Below are 22975 nucleotides of genomic sequence, written 5' to 3'. Positions count from 1 at the left end.
TTTTCAGGTTCATTCCCATTGCAGCAGGTAATAGAACTTCATTCCTTTTTGTGGTTGAATCATATTCCATTGTATAGATAGACTACTTTCTGTTTATTCATCCATTTATTTTAGGATATTTTAGTTTTTCTACATTTTGCTATCATGAATAGAAAGTAGTCTATCTATACAATGGAATATGATTCAACCACAAAAAGGAATGAAGTTCTATTACCTGCTGCAATGGGAATGAACCTGAAAATATTTCACTAGGTAAAATAAGTCAATCACAGGAAGATCACACATCATATTATTCTGTTAAGATGAACGTGTTAGTCACTCAGTTCAGTTCAGTTCAGTTGCTCAGTCGTGTCTGACTCTGCAACCCCATGGACTACAGCACGCCAGGCTTCCCTGTCCACCACCAATTCCTGGAGTTTACTCAAACTCAAGTCCATTGAGTCAGTGATGCCATCCAACCATCTCATCCTCTGTCATCCCCTTTTCGCTCAGTTGTGTCCAATTCTTTGTGCCAGGCTCCTCTGTCCATGGGATTTCCCAAGCAAAAATACTGGAGTGGGTTGCCATTCCCTTCTCCAGGGGATCTTCCTGACCCAGGGGTCAAACTCAGATGTCCCCACATTGCAGGCAGATTCTTTACAGCCTGAGCCAATCAAAACAGGCAAATTCATAGAGAAAGCAAGTTTCCAGGGACTGGGAGGAGGTAGAAATATTGAGTAACTGTTTCAGTTTCCTTTTCTGAGGTGAAATGTTTTGGTAAGAAAGAGGTTATGGTAGCACACTATTTGAATGTACTAAATGCCATGTAAATTGCACAATTTAAAATGCTTAATTTTTGTTATCTTAACCTAAAAAAATGTATTTTTGAGTGATTTGTTATGAAGCCATGGTAACTAGAATGCCTCTGAAACTATTTTGGCTTTCCAAGGTCACAATGTTACACTTGTATGTTTTATTTTAGACATTTCATTGTTCTTGTTTTCATCTGTAGGTCTATGACCCATCTCAGATTGATTTTCAGCATGAATTAAGGTACGAATCAATGAGTGTATTTTTCCATATGAATATCCAATGTTGCGGAGAAGGCAATGGCACCCCACTCCAGTACTTTTGCCTAGATAATCCCATGGATGGAGGAGCCTGGTAGGCTGCAGTCCATGGGGTCACGAGAGTCGGGCATGACTGAGCGAGTTCACTTTCACTTTTCACTTTCATGTATTGGAGAAGGAAATGGCAACCCACTCCAGTGTTCTTGCCTGGAGAATCCCAGGGATGGGGGAGCCTGGTGGGCTGCCGTCTATGGGGTCACACAGAGTCCGACACGACTGAAGCAACTTAGCAGCAGCATCCAATGTTGAAGGGACTGTTTCTTTTCTTACTAGCTTAGATGTCCTTGTGAAAAACCATTTGACTGCATAGGTAGATTCTTTTTTTAAACTTTTTATTAAGGTCAATTGATCTATTTTTCCATCCTTTCTCCAAAATCACACGGTCTTGATAACTACAGTTTTATAAAAAGACTTGAAGCCAGGCAGGGTAAATTCTCCAAGCTAGCTCATGTTTTTCAAGACTGCTTTAGAAAATCATGGTCCTTTGCCTTTCCAAATCCATTTAAAATAATACAGTCAATTCCAAGGGCCTGTAGAGCTTGGGTAGAGATTGCACTTATTTCAATAAGAGGTTACTATTTGTTTCTCTGTTTTGTCTTTTCTTGTTTTTGTTTTGGGAGAATAAATCAAAACATTGAGGCATCCTATTTTAATAAACTTATTAACATTTTATTTATTCTTTTTCGGGCTTCTTTCTAGTGGTGCTTTATATATTATAACATACAACTGTGACTTACTATAGTCTATGTTCAAAAGATATTCTATTATTTCAGGAACAATTTATGTTTAAACAATATATTTCTAATTAATAACTCTGAATCCTATAATCTTAATACCACGTTTATTATTAAAAATGCATGAGACTGTGTTAATAATTTTCCTTTAAAAAGCTAATAGTCCAGTGGAGCCAGAGGTTAAGAGTAGGGTACCTGAACAGAAAAGATATTAGATGCCAGCTCACCAGTAACATTTTGTGCCTACAGAACATCCATAAATAGCCAAGTCTCTGCAAAATGAAGAACCTTACAGCATTCTGTCCTCTAAGTGCTGAGATCCAGGACTTAGCTCTTTAAAATTAGCAAGCTCTAGGGATATGTATTAATATTTATCATTGGGAAAGAATGAAGACAGACAGAGAGACATTTCCAAGGATAGCAAGAGAAATGTGAGACTGAGAACTGATTGATTTCATTTATTCTTTTATTCTTTTTTTTCATTTAACACTATTCATTGAGCCAGGCACTGTACTAGATATTACTGGGAATATGGTTGTGAACAACACATTTAAATTTTAAACTTGTATGCTTTTTTTTAAATGTTGGGACCAAATATTATAAACCAACCTGGTGAAGCAGTATAATTTAGCTACAATAATAATTTTAAAAGAACATTTGTAGTTTATAATACTTCACATAATTCTCACTAGAATTTTGTGGCTGATACAATTCTTTTTATAAGTGTCTTTGTATAAAAAAAAACAAACCAAAAAACCTCAAGGAGTTAATTTCAGTTATTTTCACAAATGTTCTAAATTCAGAATCCAGTTAGCACATAATGATTTTTCAAAATTTTCAAACAAAGGTAAGTATTTTCTACCTATTCCTTTCTCTGTTTAAATTAAAATCACATATCTCAGTCTGCAACAAGCACAGGAAACTGATGTTTAAGAACAGCTTTCAGGCTCTTTTGTCCTCAAAGAATAACTGACTTGCAACAAGATCCTAAGCTATATGACATGTTTATGCCTATGTGATGGTAACAGCACTGGGGAAACTTAGCAGCTGGAAAGGCAGAGAGAAAGGAGGAGGGGCAAGGAGATACTTATTATTGTGGGAAAGAACAAATATACAACCTTCAGTAATAAATGAGTAGGACTTCAGAGAGACCCTGGATGAAGGATTTTTTGTTGTTGTTGTTGTTAAATGTTTTGAATAGAAATCCTCTTTGCCTTCCCTCTAAAAGATTTGTTTTTATATCCTTTATTAAATGCAGGGTTGGTATTGCTCTGAATATGATAAAATATTGCAACTGTTCATGAGAGGCAAGGGACCTCCTCCATGAAGTTTACATTCTTAAAAGAATATTATACTCAAAAGTCTAAATCAATCACATATGCTTCAGAATATATGTTAATGCTAAAACAAATGTGAAATTCATTAGAATTAATAGGCAGAAATATCAGAAGAAAATTTGGCTTCAATTCTTACCTTTTCTTCACTTTACTAACACACACTTAACATACATTAAGTTAATATTTAAATGACAAATTTCCTTACATGATTTTGATTCTGGAGATGGTGGATAAATATTAGACACAGCAAGGTCACTTTTTGACTTTTTAGGCTTCTTTGCATTTAACTGCCAGGGTTTATCATAGTTTCTGAAATCTCTTCTTGTTCCTTTATGTTCTGTCAAACAAAAGAAAAAAACAATAAAAACAATAAGTGATTTCATGATTGATCAAAAATTAAATCCCTGAAGTAATTAGATATACCTAGCAAAAGCTATGCTGCCTTGTATCAAAATAATGCAAATATCCCAGAGTATTACTTGCTTTATTTTTCCTGTAAATGTGAGTTTTGCATGTGATATGAATTAGTTTATATATTAATATGATTAAAATTATGTTAAACTGTAAAATTATTTGAAAGTCTTTTTAAGGCACAAATTACTTCAAATAACATTCTATAAATGGGTGTCATAGAATAAAGCACTGTATTTTGCTGTAAATAAAAACAACTAAATGTTTAAGTAAATTTTACTCATCTGATGTTACCTTATCTGTTATTCACTGCTGCTGCTGCTAAGTCACTTCAGTCGTGTCCAACTCTGTGTGACCCCATAGACGGCAGCCCACCAGGCTCCCCCATCCCTGGGATTCTCCAGGCAAGAACACTGGAGTGGGTTGCCATTTCCTTCTCCAATGCATGAAAGTGAACAGCGAAAGTGAAGTTGCTCAGTTGTGTCGGACCCTCAGTGACCCCATGGACTGCAGCCCACCAGGCTCCTCCATCCGACGGAGAGCCTGGTGGGCTGCAGTCCATAAGACTACTGGTGCACACATACATTTCCACTATAGTATTTGTTAGGGAAATTAAATAAATAGACTTGTTTACTCTTCAGAGACAAAACAGAGCAGGCCTCTGGCCTTGCTTCTAACCTTCCTGGACACAGCCCTGACTGGGAGTGACTGCGAATGACTGCCTGCTGTGAGTGCAGCACTTGCAGCACCATAGGTAAGATGTGTGTGGGTGGGGGGGCGGGAGAGGGGGGAAATGTTGAGATTGTTTAGCCCCTCTGGTGGCTCAGAGGTTAAAGCGTCTTCCTGGAATGCGGGAGACCCGGGTTCGATCCCTGGGTTGGGAAGATCCCCTGGAGAAGGAAATGGCAACCCACTCCAGTACTCTTGCCTGGAGAATCGCATGGAGGGAGGAGCGTGATGGGCTACAGTCCATGGGGTTGCAGAGTCGGACACGACTGAGCGACTTCACCTTGAAGAGGGCCTGAACAGCCAAGTCCTAGGCTGTTGGGAGCCGCGTCAGCCACATTAGGCATTACTGACAAAATGGAGGCACGACCCCAGCCCCCTCTCCTCACTCCACAGGCACAGACCCAGGATGAAGGAGTTAGGCCTTGTAATTCTAACTTGTTTTTTCCTCTCCTCGGCTGAGTTGACCGAAAAGGAATATTAAGGTGCTTATTGTTCTTGAGAAGAGCATGAGAAGGCACAAAGCCTTCTGCAGCTGTGCTCAGAGAATAATCCATAAAGTTAATCACTGACATTTGTTTAAGGACTTTTACAAAACAGTGTTCCAGGATGAGCACATAGGCCACAGCTTGAGGCCATGGGAGGGATTGCTATCTAAAGCCTATTTGTGAGGAAAATGTTTATGGCAAAGGAGTTTACTGAATTTAGGACTTAGAAATAGTTAAAATAGTTAGAAGTTAAAGATTTAAGGAATGTTGTAAAGTTAGCATATTTTACTATAGCTTATACAAGTTAGGAATTTTTAGAGACACTATAGCTAGAAGACTTTTTAAGAGATAGTGAGCTCAGGATGTTAGGGGCAAACAGGATTTAGGAAGGTAAGTAGTAAACTGAGGAACGTAACATGAGTTACAATGGAATCACAAGTTAACTATAGGACACATTAGAGGAAGCAGATAATAGATGGTAAGGCTGATTCCCAGAGAATCACTGAAGCAGGAACTCTGTTTGAAGAGCAACAATGATTTATGGAGATAATAAATCTGGGTGAGGGGTAACTGAAAATGTCAAACCTCTGACCTAATGCTTTTGTAAAGTATAAAAGAAAATCTTAAACTTGAAATAAATAGGCAGTCCAAGAAAACTGAGAGGCTGCCTCATCGCTGACACTGTCCATCTCTTCAGGTTGAATCCCTGGATGCTAGAGCTGGACTCCGGCACCAAGCTTAAACTACATTACAAGTTTTATAAGACAAAACATTGTACAAGAGGCAGTGATCAAGACCATCCCCAAGAAAAAGAAATGGAAAAGGCAAAATGGTTGTCTGAGGAGGCCTTACAAATAGCTGAGAAAAGAAGAGAAGCTAAAGACAAAGGAGAAAAGAAAAGATATACCCATTTGAAAGCAGAGTTCCAAAGAAAAGCGAGAGAGAGATAAGAAAGCCTTCCTCAGTGATCCATGCAAAGAAATAGAGGAAAACAATAGAATGGGGAGGACTAGAGATCTCTTCAAGAAAATCAGAGATACCAAGGGAATATTTCATGCAAAGATGGGCTCGATAAAGGACAGAAATTGTATGGACCTAACAGAAGCAGAAAATATTAAGAAGAGGTGGCAAGAATACACAGAAGAACTAAACAAAAAAGATCTTCATGACCCAGATAATCATGATGGTGTGATCACTCACCTAGAGCCAGACATTCTGGAATGTGAAGTCAAGGGGCCCTTAGAAGTATCACTATGAACAAAGCTAGTGGAGGTGATGGAATCCCAGTTGAGCTGTTTCAAATCCTAAAAGATGATGCTATGAAAGTGCTACACTCAATATGCCAGCAAATTTGGAAAACTCAGAAGTGGACACAGAACTGGAAAAGGTCAGATTTCATTCCAATCCCAAAGAGAGGCAATGCCAAAGAACGCTCAAACTGCCGAACAACCGTTCTCATCTCAAACACTAGCAAAGTAATACTCAGAATTCTCCAAACCAGGCTTCAACAGTACATGAATTGTGAACTTCCAGATATTCAAGCTGAATTGAGAAAAGGCAGAGGAACCAGAGACCAAATTGCCAACACTTGCTGGATCACAGAAAAAGCAAGAGACTTCCAGAAAAATATCTAATTCTCTTTTACTGACTATGCCAAAGTCTTTGACTATGTGGATCACAACAAACTGTGGAAAACTCTTCAAGAGATGGGAATACCAGACGACCTTACTCACTTCCTGAAAAATCTGTATGCAGGTCAAGAAGCAACAGTTGGAACTGGACATGGGACAAAGGACTAGATCCAGATTGGGAAAGGAGTACGTCAAGGCTGTATATTGTCACCCTGCTTATTTAACATATATGCAGAAATATGGTGCGAAATGCCAGACTGGATGAAGTATAAGCTGGAATCAAGATTGTGGGGGAAAATATCAATAACTTCAGATATGCAGATAACACCCTGCTTAAGGCAGAAAGTGAAGAGGAACTAAAGAACCTCTTGATGAAGTTGAAAGAGGAGTGTGAAAAACTGGCTTAAAACTCAACGTTCAAAAAACAAAGATCATGGCATCTGGTCCCATTGAGAGAGTAACAGGCAGGAAGGCCAGGGGTATCCAAATGGAGGAAATAGCCTGCAAGTGTCAGACATTTTTATCTCTCTTAAGGGGCAGGAGGAAACAAACTAGAGATATTATTTCCTTCTCTATACAAATTTAAAAGGAGGTTTTTCTTAAAATTCTATGTTGCCATAGTGACACCTGGTTTCACCTGAAGTTAACCAATGCCTTTTTCTTATGGAAATGTTTATCTTAAGCTATGCTAATGTACTATGCATTTACCCCAAACTCTGTCTTCAAGTCGCCTTTTGGCTCAGAACCTACTTGATAAACCAGTATGTTATACTCTGATATTGTTCCTCTAATCTATGTATATGAAACTATTTGTATGGTGATCTGCCCTTCTTCAAGATTCAAGTTAATCATTTTATGGCCCAAGATAAACCATTTGGTGCCAAGATTATCCCAAAATACATCTTATGGGTGAGGGGCCTGGTGCCATTCTGAGTTTTGAGACATTCCTTTCTTTCATTAACAGGCTGCTTGTGACTATATAACATCCAGCTGAAGACTAGCAGGGGGGTACTCTTTCTGCCCCCTTTTGATGCCTATGTCAGAAGGTTTCTCTATCTCCTTTATAATTTAATAAAACTTTGTTACACAAAAGCTCTGAGCGATCAAGCCTTGTCTCTGGCCCCGGATTGAATTCTTCTCCGCCAGGGGCCAAGGTGTCGTAATTCAACAACAACCTTTCACCATCAATTCATGGCAAACAGAAGGGGAAACAATGGAAACAATGAGAGACTTTACTTTCTTGGGCTCCAAAATCACTGCAGATGGTGACTGCAGCCATGAAATTAAAAGATCCTTCCTCCTTGGAAGAAAGTTATGACCAACCTAGATAGCATATTAAAAAGCAGAGACATTACTTTGTCAACAAAGGTCCATCTAGTCAAGGCTATGGTTTTTCCAGTAGTCAGGTATGAATGTGAGAGTTGGACTATAAAGAAAGTTGAGCGCCAAAGAATTGATGCTTTTGAACTGTGGTGTTGGAGAAGATTCTTGGGAGTCCCTTGGACTGCAAGGAGATCAGACCAATCAATTCTGAAGGAAATCAGTCCTCAATATTCATTGGAAGGACTGATGCTGAAGCTCAAAGTCCAATACTTTGGCCACCTGATGAGAAGAGCTGACTCATTGGAAAAGACCCTGATGCTGGGAAAGATTGAAAACAGGAGGAGCAGGGGACCACAGAGGATGAGACAGTTGGACAGCATCACTGACTTGATAGACATGAGTTTGAGTAAGCTCCGGGAGCTGGTGTTGGACAGGGAAGCCTGGCATGCTGCAATTTATGGGGTCGCACAGGGTTTGGGCAGACTCCAGGAGTTGGTGATGGACAGTGAGGCCTGGCGTGCTGCAGTTCATGGGGTTGCAAAGAGTCGGACACGACTGAGCGAGTGAACTGAACTGAATGAGTTGGACACAACTGAGTGACTCTACTGAATTAACCTGAGGCTTGCAATTTGGTTACATATTGATGATGATATCAGTTTGTGTCCATTCTGGGTTTATAAGGGGGAACCCTGAACTGTAATCTTTGAAGTCTCACACACAAAGCTGATGCACTGCCCAGGACCTTTTCCCAACTGGAACTCCAGACTGCTGTCACATGGGACTTCTCCACATTGTTTAAGTCTGAATGTCAGCAAGTCCAATTTGGTGATGTATCTTCTGCTCTATTTCTCTTTTTTTAATGTTAGTACATGAAAGTAAGCTAGATAATTCTCTAATAAATATTTTTATTATTTATTTGTATATAACGAGTGGCTTATTAACAAATCCTTTGACCCTGAGACGAAAGTGAAAACTTTCAGCAAAACAGTATTACTGATTTTTTTCCGCTGTTCTGTTCACGAAAGAGTAGTTCAATCACCTTTACTGAAAGCTACAGTTCCCCTTCAAAGGTGGCCAGTATCATACCAACTTTCAAATGAAATGATCTTTCCAGGAGTTTATCCCTCTTGACATCTTTTCATCCCATATTTTTAGACAGACTCTATTGTGGAGCTTTTTCTTCTTTTATTCTCAGGGCATTATATTCTCCTTCTTTGTCTTATTCATTGCTTCCTTATCTTTTATCTACATGACATTCCTTAGCTTCCTTTTACCTTCTTGTTTAAATTTCAATATTTTCAAATCATCCTAGCATATGCATGATTCATAAATCTTTCTCTGGCTACTCACTTATAAACACCAAGTAGACATCATGAAACACTATAGAGAGCCTTCAAATTCTCAAGTTAAGTTTGTACTTAATGAGTTGTTATCCAGTTTTTCTACTGCAAACATCCCATTAAATACCAAAAGAGGTATAAATATTCTAAAATACTAGTAACAGAAATATTGGTCTATGAACAGAAATACTGGTCTGTATTCTGCCGTAGACAGAATTAAGACAAAAAAATAGACATTATCAGTAATAGATTGAAAAATATCTAGACATTCACAACGCTTGCCCCTACCTCAGATTCAGCTCCTGACATTGTTTCACAGTCTATCAGAATCTGTCTTTCTATATCCAGCCTAGGACCATAGTTTCTTCTAATGCAACACAGCTAAAAGAATTAAGAATCATGGACACAAAACACAGTATCTCACGATACAAAGAAAAACTAAAAGCAGCCACAGAAGAATAATACACTGGATTTTGCAGCTTTTTAAATTCTCCACTATTGGAAAGGAAAAAAAATCCAGATTAATTTGACTATCTTAGCAATGATACTGTTCTTATTTAATGTGTTGAAAAGAGATGTGAGACACAAAGTCACTTGTCAGTTTCTCAAAGACCAATAGTAGTAGCCATGATCTTATCTGTCTCCCCCAAATTTTTAAAAACTATCTAAATAGTTCTAAGCTATATGGTAAGTGGACAAAAAATAATAGAATACCTACACTATTTATTGACAAACCTAAAACTAGATGGACTTCTCCATGGCTCAGCAGTAAAGATCCTCCTGCCTGCCAATGCAGGAGACACAGGTTCGATCCCTGGTTTGGGAAGATCCCCTGGAGGAGGAAATGGCAATTCACTCCAGTATTCTTGCCTGGGAAATCTGATGGACAGAGGAGCCTGGAGGGCTGCAGTCCAGGGGGGGGTCACAAAAGAACAGGACGTGACTTAGCAACTAAACAAACAAAACTAATTCGAACATCCTTCATTTAAATTCAAATAAACAAAATAAATATTTTAACAAGGAAGATTCAATATAAAAAGCAAGAATACATCACTCAAGATATAGAAGAAATTCATAGTTTGAGGGAAGATTTACTATGAAAAAACCTTTAAATTTTACAATATGGCTATTTTATCTTTTTAATACAAATAAAATAGACTCTGTGAAGCAAAAAGAAATGAGAAAAGAGATAAAACTGTAAAACTATAATTGCTAAGAAAAATGAAAGAAGATCAAGAATACTGATAGGAAATTAAAATGCAATATGTACAATATTTGAATTTGTATACAAAGCCAGAAAGAGAAAAGTAATACTGTAGAAAATTGAATCAGTGACAGGGAGAATACACTTGACAAACCTCCCTAGAAGTTATCGATAAAGAAAACAATTTACACATAGCTGATTTTTCTGAAGAAATCAAAACAAATACAATAGAAGCATTGAGTACACAAGAAGGCAACTGTTCTAGGATAAAGATGCGGGTTTGCTAATTGAAAGGATTCACTGGATAAAATGAAAAATAAGAAAAGAGACAAACATGCAGATGTGTTCCCAGTAAAACTTTTGAATATCAGAAATAAAGAAAAAAACAAATCCCATAAGTGTTTAATAATAGAGCACCTAAAAATAAGTAAAAACAAGGTTGCTTTCAACTTTCTCCTAGACATTAAAAGACAAACTTCTGAGAACATGTTAAGTCCCCAAGATGATAGATAAATTTAAAAGCAAAAAGGGGGTACCTTCAGATATTTTCAAAAAGTATTAACCTAAATAGTTTGAATATTGAGACCCTTTCTAACTAATTATAACAAGCACCAAAAGAAATAATTCAAAATTATAGTTCAAGTTTAAACTGGCACTATTTACTGTCACCTGAATTATAACCTCTTCTACTAATACTCATATCAAAGAATTAGTCTCTGCTTTCCTTCTCTCTCCTGCCATATCCTCCCCTCTAAAATCTTTTCTCCTCACCTTCTGGGGCATACATTCCATGATAAACAATAGTCCTCCGTCTTCAAATCCTCTCCTTCAAGAGAAGAGCCACATCATTCTTTCCACAAGAGTGCTTCCTCCTCTGCAGTTGCTCGGAATGAAAGGTGTTCATCCCCTCCTCAAGTGTCACCTGCCATAGGCTGGGGTTTTCTGGTACATCCATGGTGTTTTTTTGTTTGGTTTTGTTTGTTTGTTTTCGAGTGTAATTGCTTTACAATGCTGTGTTACTTTCTGCTGTTCAATGAAGTGAATCAGCTATGTGTATACATGTATCCCCTCCCTCTTGGACCTACCTCCCACCTACATCCCCCATCCCACTCTCAAGTCATCACAGACCACCGAGCTGAGTTCCCTGTGCTATACAGCAGCTTTCCACTAGCTCTCTATTTTATACATCGTAGTGTATATATGTCAATCCTAATCTCCCAATTCGTCCCACCTTCCCCTTCCTTACTGTGTCCACAAGTCCATTAGCTATACCTGCATCTCTATTCCTGCCCTGGACATAGGTTCATCTGTACCATTTTTCCAGATTCCACATATATAGCAGCTAGGACAAGGAAGCAACCTAAATGTCCAATGACAGATGAATGGATAAAGAAGATGTGGTACATATACATGATGGAATATTACTCAGCCACAAAAAGGGGTGAAACTGGGTCATTTGTAGAGATGTGGGTAGACCTACAGTCTGTCATACAGAGTGAAGTAAGTCAGAAAGAGAAAAGCAAATGTGGTCCATCCATGTTCAGCTGAACGTTTCTCCTCTCTTGTGGTAGGTGCTGCGTGTCTATACTGCTCACCACTCCATCACTGCGTCTTTCTGCTCCTGATTACTCTTGCAGCCCTACTCAAGACACTGGCCCAGTCATCCTTAACCTTTCAACAAACAGAATGAAACTCTGGTGACCTCTTAATTTCTTAAACAAACCATGTATTGAGTATCACAATTCACTGTCCTCTCAAACCCTAAAGAACTTCACTTCTCTGTACTTCAGAGCCCACAAACTCAGGACACCCACAGGACTTTCTCATCATCTGGAATCATTTCCCCTCAAAAGTCTTGGTCCCAAACATCACAATTTCCCTGGCCTTCTCAATCTTTCATATTTTCACCACGCCTTCCCTTACATTTGGCCTCTTAAAGATTCTTAGTTCTCTGATCTGCTTTTTATGTCTAGACTGTTTCCTTGTTCCCTCCCTCTAATACCGGGCCACATGCTTTGATTGCTTGTACAGTTTACCCACAGACATCCTCAATGCCTTCATAAAACTGTCTGTCCACCCTTCATCCTCACTGCTGTACATCCACAGTTCTCATCAGTCTCTCAAACTGCTTTTCTCCCCTTCCTCCTAGCACTTCTGGGCACTGTGGGGGAAAAACCACAATCCTGCCCATAATTTCCATGATTATTACTTCATGTCTTGAATTTTAGAGAAGCCCCTGGACTGCTTCAGTCTTTTTTATTTTCCTTTGCCAAGTCTCTTTTTATTCCCCAGGGTGACTTCACAACCATTATCATTCACTTCAGTTTCCACGATCTATTCCCCAAAACTCTTGTCCTCAGCAAACAACTTCACTTCTTAAAAAACTGGAAAAATATCGATGAAATATATCATCTCACACTTGCCTTCTCCCAGTCCAGCTCCTACTCTAAATTGAAGCACAACTTCTTCCATTCTTCTGTTCTCATAATTTTAATGTGCACAACCCTGAATGCTATTCCTGAAACTTCTGCCTTAACCCATCCACAGTTTTAGACTCATATCCAACAGCCTGTTGGAATTACCTACTAGGATGCCCCAAGAAATTCAAGTTCATCCAAAGAAACTGGATGAATTTTAGTCCCGTATTCCCCTCTTGCTTTATTTTGTTGTTGTTCAGTCACTTCGTGTCCAACTCTTTGTGACCCCTTGAACAGCAGCATACCAGGCTTCCCTGTCCTTCACTATCTCCACCCACTATCTTCACTATATAGTTTGTATTATAAGATTCCATCTTAGCAAATCTTACTGAAAGAAATTCTCTTTCTTGTTACAGAAATAAGCCTGCTATATTTAAAATGGATAACCAACAAGGACCTACTGTATAGCGTACAAAACTCTCCTGAATGTTATGTGGCAGATTAATGAGGGAGGGGATGGGGGTTTAGGGGAGAATGGATCCATGTATATGTATGGCTAAGTCCCTTCACTGTTCACCTGAAATTATCACAACATGGCTAACTGGCTATACTCCAATACAAAATTAAAAGTTCAAAAATAAATAAATAAATGTAAGAAGGCTGAGTGCTGAAGAACTGATGCTTTTGAATCGTGGTGCTGGAGAAGACTCGAGAGTCCCTTGGACAGCAAAGAGATCAAACCAGTCAATCCTAAAAGAAAGTCAACCTTGAAGTCATCAGAAGGACTGATGCCAAAGCTGAAGCACCAATACTTTGGCCACCTGATGTGAAAAGCCAACTCACTGGAAAAGATCCAGTTGCTGGGAAAGATTAAAGGCAAAAGGAAGAGCGGATGACAGAGAATGAGATAGTTAGACAGCATCACCGACTCAATAAACATGAATCTGAGCAAACTCTGGAAGATAGTGAAGGACAGGGAAGACTGGCATGCTGCAGTCCATGGGGTCCCAAAGACTTAGATACAACTTAGCAACTTAGCAAACTGAGTTTGCTTAGCAACTGAACAACAACAGCAACACATTCTCTCTCAGGAAACAAAAAGAACTAAGCTGCCGTGATGCGAGAGCTGTGCGTCAAAGAACTGTGGGTTGTACCTACTTGTTTAGAGCAGCTGCTGGCTGAGACCCAGCAAGAAAACAGGGACTTCAGTCATATAATTGCAAGGAAACTAATTCTGCCAACAACCTGAATGAATTTGGAAGCAGATTCTTTCTTATTCCAGCCTCTGGATGAAGATACAACCTGGCCAACATCTTGATCTGTAGCTTTGTGTGATGAAACAGACAATCTGCTTAAACCCTCCACAGACTTTTGACTTGTGGTAAATGGGAGCTATTAAATGTGTGTTGATTAATACTATAGAATTTAATACATTATTGTCTCCCCAGACATGATAACTTACAAATATGGGTTCCTATGAGTTTTAATGGGCTTGTGGATGTTTATCTGGTCCACCTTCACAAGAATGGATTCCTCTTTGCACCTACAAACCAGAGCCTATGCCTAATACTCACCTTGCTAAGAATCTAACCCTAAGAAAGTGACCAAGAAAAACCAAGAATTCCCTCTTATTATACCAAAAGCTCATATTCTGGCTTCCTGTATGCAGCAGAGAACTTCTATATTGATAACTAACACCAGAGTTGTCTACGTTCTGCAGAGAATACCCTACCCCTTACCCACTTTAAGCACCAATGTGAGAATACAGCCAAAGAGGACCAAAATCCTTTCATGGGATCCCAGAGGGCATGAAGAGAAGAGAAGCAACAGTGCTACCCCTAGAAAGCATTTGAAATCCAGTCAGTCAGATATCATGGGAGTCAAGTGAGGAGTTAGCTACTCAAGCCAAGGTTTGGGGGTGGGATTTGGGTTCGGAAGTAAACACCAAACTAACAGACCAGTGTGTAAAAGAAACAAGCTATCAGACACACATTTTATAAATAAAAATCAAAGACAAGTCTACCCAATTATCTCACTAGTGCTTACTGGAGAGGTAAGGTTGGTTCCCCAATGTTTACAGTAAATAAATCAGGTTGAACTTATAACATAAGGTAAAATTAGAACTGAGGGAAACAGAATAATTATCCATTTGGGCTACAGAAAAGGTAACTCTAGAAATGTATTGTTTACCTTTTTGCCCAGAGGAGCTATAAGCACTTAATTCAAATTCTTCATAAAAAGAGAATAAATAACTAAAGTTTAAAATAATTAGTTTGAATTCATATGAAATGAAAGCTTTCCATGCAAATCTGAATCTTACTTCCATTCAAACTGAATACAAAGATTCTCATGTTTGGAAGCCTAATAAATAACAATATATTCAAATTTGAGAATACTTTTTGACAAGTTCTAGCATATGGTCAGAAAAGGCAATGGCAACCCACTCCAGTCCTCTTGCTTGGAAAACCCCATGGGCAGAGGAGCCTGGCGGGCTGCCGTCTATGGGGTCGCAGAGTCGGACACGACTGAAGCGACTTAGCAGCAGCATATGGGTGAATACCAATGAATACATGAAACCATAGGTAACTATCTAGATTTACTTGTTATAAAAAGAAAGACTTTCATAAATTTTACAATAAATATATTAACATTAACTGTAAAATACATCTTCATTTACCTGATATTTCACTTTCTGCCCAGAGAGCTGCAGATCCAGATAAGGTTCTTTGAAGTTGCCCACGGTTTCCTTGTTTTGACTGAAGATGGTCAATGAGAAATGGGATTGGCTGGTCAGGTGTCTCAGTTATTAACTTGGTCATTAATTCCTGAAGGCAGAGTAAAACATACATTTACATCTAATAATAACAGCAAACACATACACATCACTTACTATTACTAGGCACTGCTTTACCTGCTCTATACACAACAACTAATTTAATCCTCCTAACAAACTTTTCAGGCAGGTACAAGTTATTGGTCTCATTTTGAGGAAAGTAAATTGCCCACATTACACGGCTAATACATAGCAAAGCCAAGATATATTTGCAGTTTTAATATTTTATTTGTCCAAAACATACCAGAAGTTTAAGTTCCTTTGAAAAATTACAGTCAAAGAAGTTTCAGATTACTATTTTGGGAGATGCCATTATATATCAAATTTTCAATAGACCTCATCATATGACTTATATGCCAATGTCATGTTTCTTTCTTAACTGTACATAAATATCCCCAAATGAAGAAAACATTGGAATGAAAGAAACCAGTAACAAGTCACAGCTTCACAGAAACCAAAAAATATTTTAAACTGGTTCTTTAACAGAAGTTTCTTTTTTCAAAAGGCCTGAAAGTTATTAATTCTTTCTTGCTCTTTTTTCTTTTTTTTTTTTTAATGAGTGAAGCAATGGAGAGTTCCATTTTTGGACAGCTCTAATGATGCTTTAAACTAGGGAGAAGTCTGCCTAAGGGCAATATCTACACATTGCTTTTACCGGTCAGAAATGGCAAGAGCAAGCTCCAATTTGTGGTCAATTAGAATCCCCAGACTGTTCTTTTATCAACAGCTGCCAAGCCAACTGAACATCATTTTGAGCTGTGTAACTGGGTTTATGAACCTGCATGCACCACTTTAGATTCCTGTTAGTCACATTTTATCTTGTTGGGTTTAGCTCAGAATTCTAATCTGTCAATTGTCATTTTTTAAGTTCAGATTCTATGAGAAGTAGTGGCTCTAGTGATACAGTGTGTATCAAGTATTAGCAGTGCTGATGGAAGGGATACTGGAAATTTCCCATCCCATTGTCTTTTTTTGTTTGTGGCCTATTTCCTCTGCCTTAAATGTTCTTTTCTGGGATGCTCAGATCGCTGGCTTGTTATCAGTTCAGTTCAGTCGCTCAGTTGTGTCCGAGTCATTGTGATCCCATGAACCGCAGCACACCAGGCCTCCCTGTCCATCACCAACTCTCGGAGTCCACCCAAACCCATGTCCGTTGAGTTGGTGATGCCATCCAGCCATCTCATCCTCTGTTGTCCCCTTCTCCTCCTGCCCTCAATCTTTCCCAGCATCAGGGTCTTTCCAAATGAGTCAGCTGTTCACATCAGGTAGCCAAAGTTTTGGAGTTTGAGCTTCAACATCAGTCCTTCCAATGAACACCCAGGCCTGATCTCCTTTAGGATGGACTCGTTGGATCTCCTTGCATTCCAAGGGACTCTCAAGAGTCTTCTCCATCACCACAGTTCAAAAGCACCAATTCTTCAGCACTCAGCTTTCTTTATAATCCAACTCTCACATTCATACATGACTACTGGAAAACCCATAGCCTTGACTAGATGGACTTTTGTTGACAAAGTAATGTTTCTGTTTTTTAATATGCTGCCTAGGTTGCTCATAACTTTCCTTTCAAAGACTAAAGTGTCTTTTAATTTCATGGCTGCAATCACCATCTGCAGTGATTTTGGAGCCCAAAAAAACACAGTCAGCCACTGTTTCTAGAGTACATCATGAGAAACACTGGGATGGAAGAAGCACAAGCTGGAATCAAGATTGCTGGGAGAAATATCAATAACCTCAGATATGCAGATAACACCACCCTTATGGCAGAAAGTGAAGAAGAACTAAAGAGCCTTTTGATGAAAGTGAAAGAGAAGAGTGAAAAAGTTGGCTTAAAGCTCAACATTCAGAAAACTAAGATCATGGCATCCGGTCCCATCACTTCATGGCAAATAGCTGGGGAAACAGTGGAAACAGTGTCAGACTTTATTTTGGGGGGCTCCAAAATCACTGCAGATGGTGACTGCAGCCATGAAATTCAAAGACGCTTACTCCTTGGAAGGAAAGTTATGATCAACCTAGATAGCATATTCAAAAGCAGAGACATTATTTCCTCAGCAAAGGTCTTTCTAGTCAAGGCTATGGTTTTTCCAGTGGTCATGTATGGATGTGAGAGTTGGACTATAAAGAAAGCTGAGCGCCAAAGAATTGATGCTTTTGAACTGTGGTGATGGAGAAGACTCTTGACAGTCCCTTGGAGTGCAAGGAGATTCAACCAGTCCATCCTAAAGGAATCAGGCCTGGGTGTTCATTGGAAGGACTGATGTTGAAGCTGAAACTCCAAAACTTTGGCTACCTGATGTGAACAGCTGACTGATTTGAAAAGACCCTGATGCTGGGAAAGATTAAGGGCAGGAGGAGAAGGAGACGACAGAGGATGAGATAGTTGGATGGCATCACCGACTCAATGGACATGGGTTTGGGTGGACTTCAGGAGTTAGTGATGGACAGGGAGGCCTGGTGTGCTGTGGTTCATCGGGTCGCAAAGAGTTGGACATGACTGAGTGACTGAACTGAACTGTTTCCACTGTTTCCTCATATATTGCCATGAAGTGATGGGACCGGATGCAATGATCTTCGTTTTCTGAATGTTGAGTTTTAAGCCAACTTTTTCACGCTCATCTTTCACTTTCATCAAGAGGCTTTTTAGCTCCTCTTCACTTTCTGCCATAAGGGTGGTGTTACCTGCATATCTGAGGTTATTGATATTTCTTCCGGCAGTCTTGGTTCCAGCTTGTGTTTCTTCCAGTCCAGCGTTTCTCATGATGTACTCTGCATAGAAGTTAAATAAGCAGGGTGACAATATACAGCCTTGATGTACTCCTTTTCCTATTTGGAACCAGTCTGTTGTTTCATGTCCAGTTCTAACTGTTGCTTCCTGACCTGCATATAGGTTTCTCAAGAGGCAGGTCAGGTGGTCTGGTATTCCCATCTCTTGAAGAATTTTCCACAGTTTCTTGTGATCCACACAGTCAAAGGCTTTGGCATAGTCAATAAAGCAGAAGTAGATATTTTTCTGGAACTCTCTTGCTTTTTTGATGATCCAGTGGATGTTGGCAATTTGATCTCTGATTCCTCTGCCTTTTCTGAAACCAGCTTGAACATCAGGGAGTTCACAGTTCACATATTGCTGAAGCCTGGCTTGGAGAATTTTGAGCATTGTCATCATTCAGTCTCTAATGATATCTTAAAAAGTTTACCCTAACAAATCTTCATAATCTTTTATCACAGCATTTAGCACTCTCCAGAATCATCTCATTTCATATTTCCTATTCAGTTTGTGCCTGTCTCGCTTCCTCCCCTACTACAGCACCAAGACACAAGAACCAACTGATTTGATTGCTACTCTCTCCTTAAGGCCTAGATTTTACAGAGCTCATAGCTAGTATTAAAAGAATGAATCAATATTTGGTGTATCAAACCCAGGGGATGACAGAGGATGAGATGGTTGCATGGCATCACCGACTCAATGGACCTGAATTTGAGTAAGCTCCGGGAGTTGATGATGGACAGGGAAGCCTGGCATGCTGCAGTCCATGGGGTCACAAAGAGTTGGACATGACTGAGTGACTAAACTACTAGAACTAAAGTCCCTTATTGTCCTAATAAACAATGACTAAAGCATCCATAGATTTCTTAGCCCAGTAAAATACATTATTCTGAACTGCTACACCAGAAACTGCTGTCATATCTCAGAGATATTTCTTGACATTTATAACAGTGTAGGAAAACATGGATTTGTCTGAAAGTGAAAGTGAAGTCGCTCAGTCCTGTTCGACTCTTTGCGACCCCATGGACTGTAGCCTACCAGGCTTCTCTGTCCGTGGGATTTTCCAGGCAAGAATACTGGAGTGGGTTCCATTTCCTTCTCCAGGGGATCTTCCCAACCTAGGGATATCAAACCCAGGTCTCCCACATTGGAGGAAGGTGCTTTAACCTCTGAGCCACACAGGCTAAATGGATTTTGTAGATGACAAGATTACCAGTTGATCTCAGAGACATGGATAAAATAGTACAAGGTATCTCAAAACTGTGCAGACTGAACATAAAGTTGGAACTAAAAAGAGCAAAGGATTTCTACCACAAACACATTGTGAAGCAACATATTTGTCAGACAAATGAATATAACAAGTTTTTATATTCTAATAAGTAGGTAAGCAAACAATCAGTTGGCATAGGTCTTTACTTCTGTTATTTGAAATTGCAATTATTACAGCTATAACTTAGGTCATTCCTCTATGTGTTAAAGCAATGCAGGGTTCAATTAAAACCCAATTACTCAGCAGTGGAACATAATTTCAATCATTTTAGGTTTTGCTTCTGTAGAAAAAATATATTATATTCCATTTAAATCAGTTATACATTATAAAAGGACTTCCGTGGTGGCTAAGACGGTAAAGCATCTGTCTACAATACAAGAGACCTGGGTTCAATCCCTGGGTTGGGAAGATTTCCCTGGAGAAGGAAATGGCAACCCACTCCAGTACTCTTGCCTAGAAAATCCCATGGACGGAGGAGCCTGGTGCAGGCTACTGTCCATGGGGTCACAAAGAGTGGGACACGACTGAGCGACTTCACTTTCACTTTCTTTCATACATTATAAAGGCAATGAGAAAATAAAGAGAAAAATAAATAGAAAGACCAACTAGACTACTCTTGTCACAGAGGCCTTTGCTTTACTCTGATAAAGCAAAATTAGGTCAGATAACAGGACTTCAACTTAAATTCAGAAACTTTCCATATAACTTTTAAGTTAAAAAGAGAAAAAAGCACAAGATCTTATAAGCTTTTATTTTCCCTTTTTTTAACTTTCAAGTTAGATGGAAAGTTTCTGGGTTTTTTTTTTCCTCTTAAAGTAAATTAAAGTGTCCCTATACTGTCTTTATTTTTTACATACTTTTTATTGGAATATAGGGCTTCTCTGGTGGTTCAGCAGTAAAGAACCCACCTGCCAATGCAGTAAACACAAGTTCAATCCCTGGCTGGGAAGATCTCCTGGAGAAGGAAATGGCAATCCACTCCAGTAATACTCTTGCTGGGAAATCCCATGGACAAAAGACCCTGGCAGGATACAGTCCATGGGATCACAAAGAGTTGGACATGACTCAGTGACTGAGTACACCACATGCTTTGGAATATAATCAGTTTACAATGTTGTGTTAGCTTCTGCTGTAGAACAATGTTAATCAGCCACATGCATCCATATGTCCCCTCTCTCGAGCCTCCCCTCGTCCTCCTCCCTTCCACCCCTCTAGGTCATCACAGAGCACCGAGGTGAGCTTCCTGTGCTATACAGCAGCTTCCCACGAGCTATCTGTTTTACACTGGGTAGTGTATATATGCCAACGCTACTCTCAGTTCGTCCCCCACCCTTCTCTGCACTTCTGTGTCCACAAGCTCATTCTCTATGTTTGAGCCTCTACTCCTGCCCTGCACATAGGTTCATCAGTACCATTTTTCTAGATTCCATATATATACGTTAATATATGATATTTGTATTTCTCTTTCTGATCTACTTCGCTCTGTATGACAGGCTCTAGGTTCATTCACAAAACGACAACTCAGAACTTCGTTCCTTCTGATAACTGAGCAATATTCCATTGCATATATGTGCTACATCTTCTTACCCATTCATCTGTATTAAAGCCTATATGACCGAGATACAGACTGGCTTCTATTTTCCTAACCAAAACCCCCTTACTGATATGTCCAAAAGTGGTGTTAGCTAATATTTTCAAGTTTACTATTACATTTATGTATGTATATATTATTCCATATATGTATACATTTATTATTACTACTGCCATTGCCATTTTATCATATGTTTTCACAGCATATGCTTTGATACAATATACACATTGCATCATTTTATTGGATTTATTTTTTCTGATTATTAAAACTGATAAATGTCCTCTTAATACAGTTTATTATAAACTACAGTCTTTAATCTTGAATATACTATATTGAGACAGCCTCTGAATTGATATGCTTCCTTTTTTGCTAATTATAATTCTGTTACCTATTAAAATATATCATTTTCAAATATAAATATATAGGAAGATAATATTATTTTTATAATGTTTAAAACCAATCTAGAGAACATAAATCATTAAGTAACTACTGAGCATAAATTTGTATTATATGTCATGTAAATACATGGAAGTTAGGGCTTGTACTATATAGAACCTTGTACTATATAGAACATGGTCATAATTAATAAACTGGAGAATGAATGCTAACTATCAATTAATAGCAGAAACGACTGTTTCAAAATGCAGTTTAGTTTGAATGTCCACCAGATAAAAGCAAAACCATGAGAAAGTTGGTAGCTCATCACAGTCATTTATTATTAAATAAGTGAACAGTTAAGGCAACAAGTAATCATGACCAATTATAAATAATTTTAATGCTAGATTCATTTCATTTGATGAAAACTATGGAATCTCTTGGTTAAAAAACCAAAAGCACGTGTATACACACAAACATCAAATTTTATATAATGTGCCTGGATGTTTATCCACCTAAGGGCTGACACTCAAAGGTTTCAATGATTCTAGGTTACGCATCTTTGCTCCAGGTCCCACAACAAACACAGAGCATGGCATTATGCCTAAAACATTACTTATTTATTTAATGACTTACTTGGGAATTAGTTACTTCTTACTTCATTTCCTGAGATAGAAGTCCTAGCCTCAGTAGAAAGTTATCAGGAAACAAAATTAAAACCAAATTAAAAAATAAAAACAAAATCTCAGGACTTTCTCATTATACAGTCTTTTTGTTAAATCGATAAACATAAAGGATATTACACTCTAGTCATAATGGAGATGTGCATGCAAGCATGCTTAGTCATGTCCAACTCTGCAACTCCATGGACTATAGCCTTCCAGGTTCCTCTGTCCATGGAATTTTCCAGGCAAGAATAATGGAGCGGGTTGCCATTTCCCCCTCCAGGGGATCTTCTGACCCAGGGATCAAACTTGCATTTCTTATGTCTCCTGTATTGGCAGGTGGATTCTTTACCACCAGCACCACACGCAAAGCCTAATAATGGAGATGATGTCAATCAAATGTATTTTTTACTCAACACCCATAATTATCTTAAATATTAATTGGCATGTGGCACAGTACCATCTGCAGGATATTTTAGTTCAAAACTGGCACTAAGATCTGATGACTGAATTAATTTATTCTAAATCTGCATATGTTTCAATTTTCTCTTTTTAATTAGGTCTTATTAAAAATTAGCATGAGATCACAACCTTCCAGACACTCACCCTCTCCACCACCACCTGTTTTTCATAAATAGGCAGTTAATGGGCACTGAATTGTCAACAAATGAATGACAGAATACTTGAAAATCAGCTGTCTCCAAAATACCTTATGAAACACCCTTATTTTAAATTGATGTCAGGATTCCCAATTGAT

At 38.7% G+C, this 22975-nt stretch overlaps 1 protein-coding gene across 1 annotated transcript in view; it reads right to left on the bottom strand.

The window, feature by feature from the left end:
- C14H8orf34 (chromosome 14 C8orf34 homolog) overlaps window positions 1-22975 on the bottom strand; it is a 337954-nt gene that overhangs the window by 258807 nt on the left and 56172 nt on the right. Inside the window, exons 2-3 of the mRNA XM_052651574.1 lie at window positions 15398-15545; window positions 3386-3517 (exon numbers count right to left, since the gene is read on the bottom strand). Coding sequence (XP_052507534.1) covers window positions 3386-3517; window positions 15398-15545 — 280 coding nt within the window. The remainder of the gene's footprint in view (window positions 1-3385; window positions 3518-15397; window positions 15546-22975) is intronic.

This window comes from Budorcas taxicolor, chromosome 14 (assembly GCF_023091745.1).
Source record: "Budorcas taxicolor isolate Tak-1 chromosome 14, Takin1.1, whole genome shotgun sequence".
In the NCBI taxonomy this organism is placed as follows: Eukaryota; Metazoa; Chordata; class Mammalia; order Artiodactyla; family Bovidae; genus Budorcas; species Budorcas taxicolor.
The sequence above is the reverse complement of the archived record's forward strand: the minus strand, read 5'-3'. Positions and strand labels throughout refer to the sequence as shown.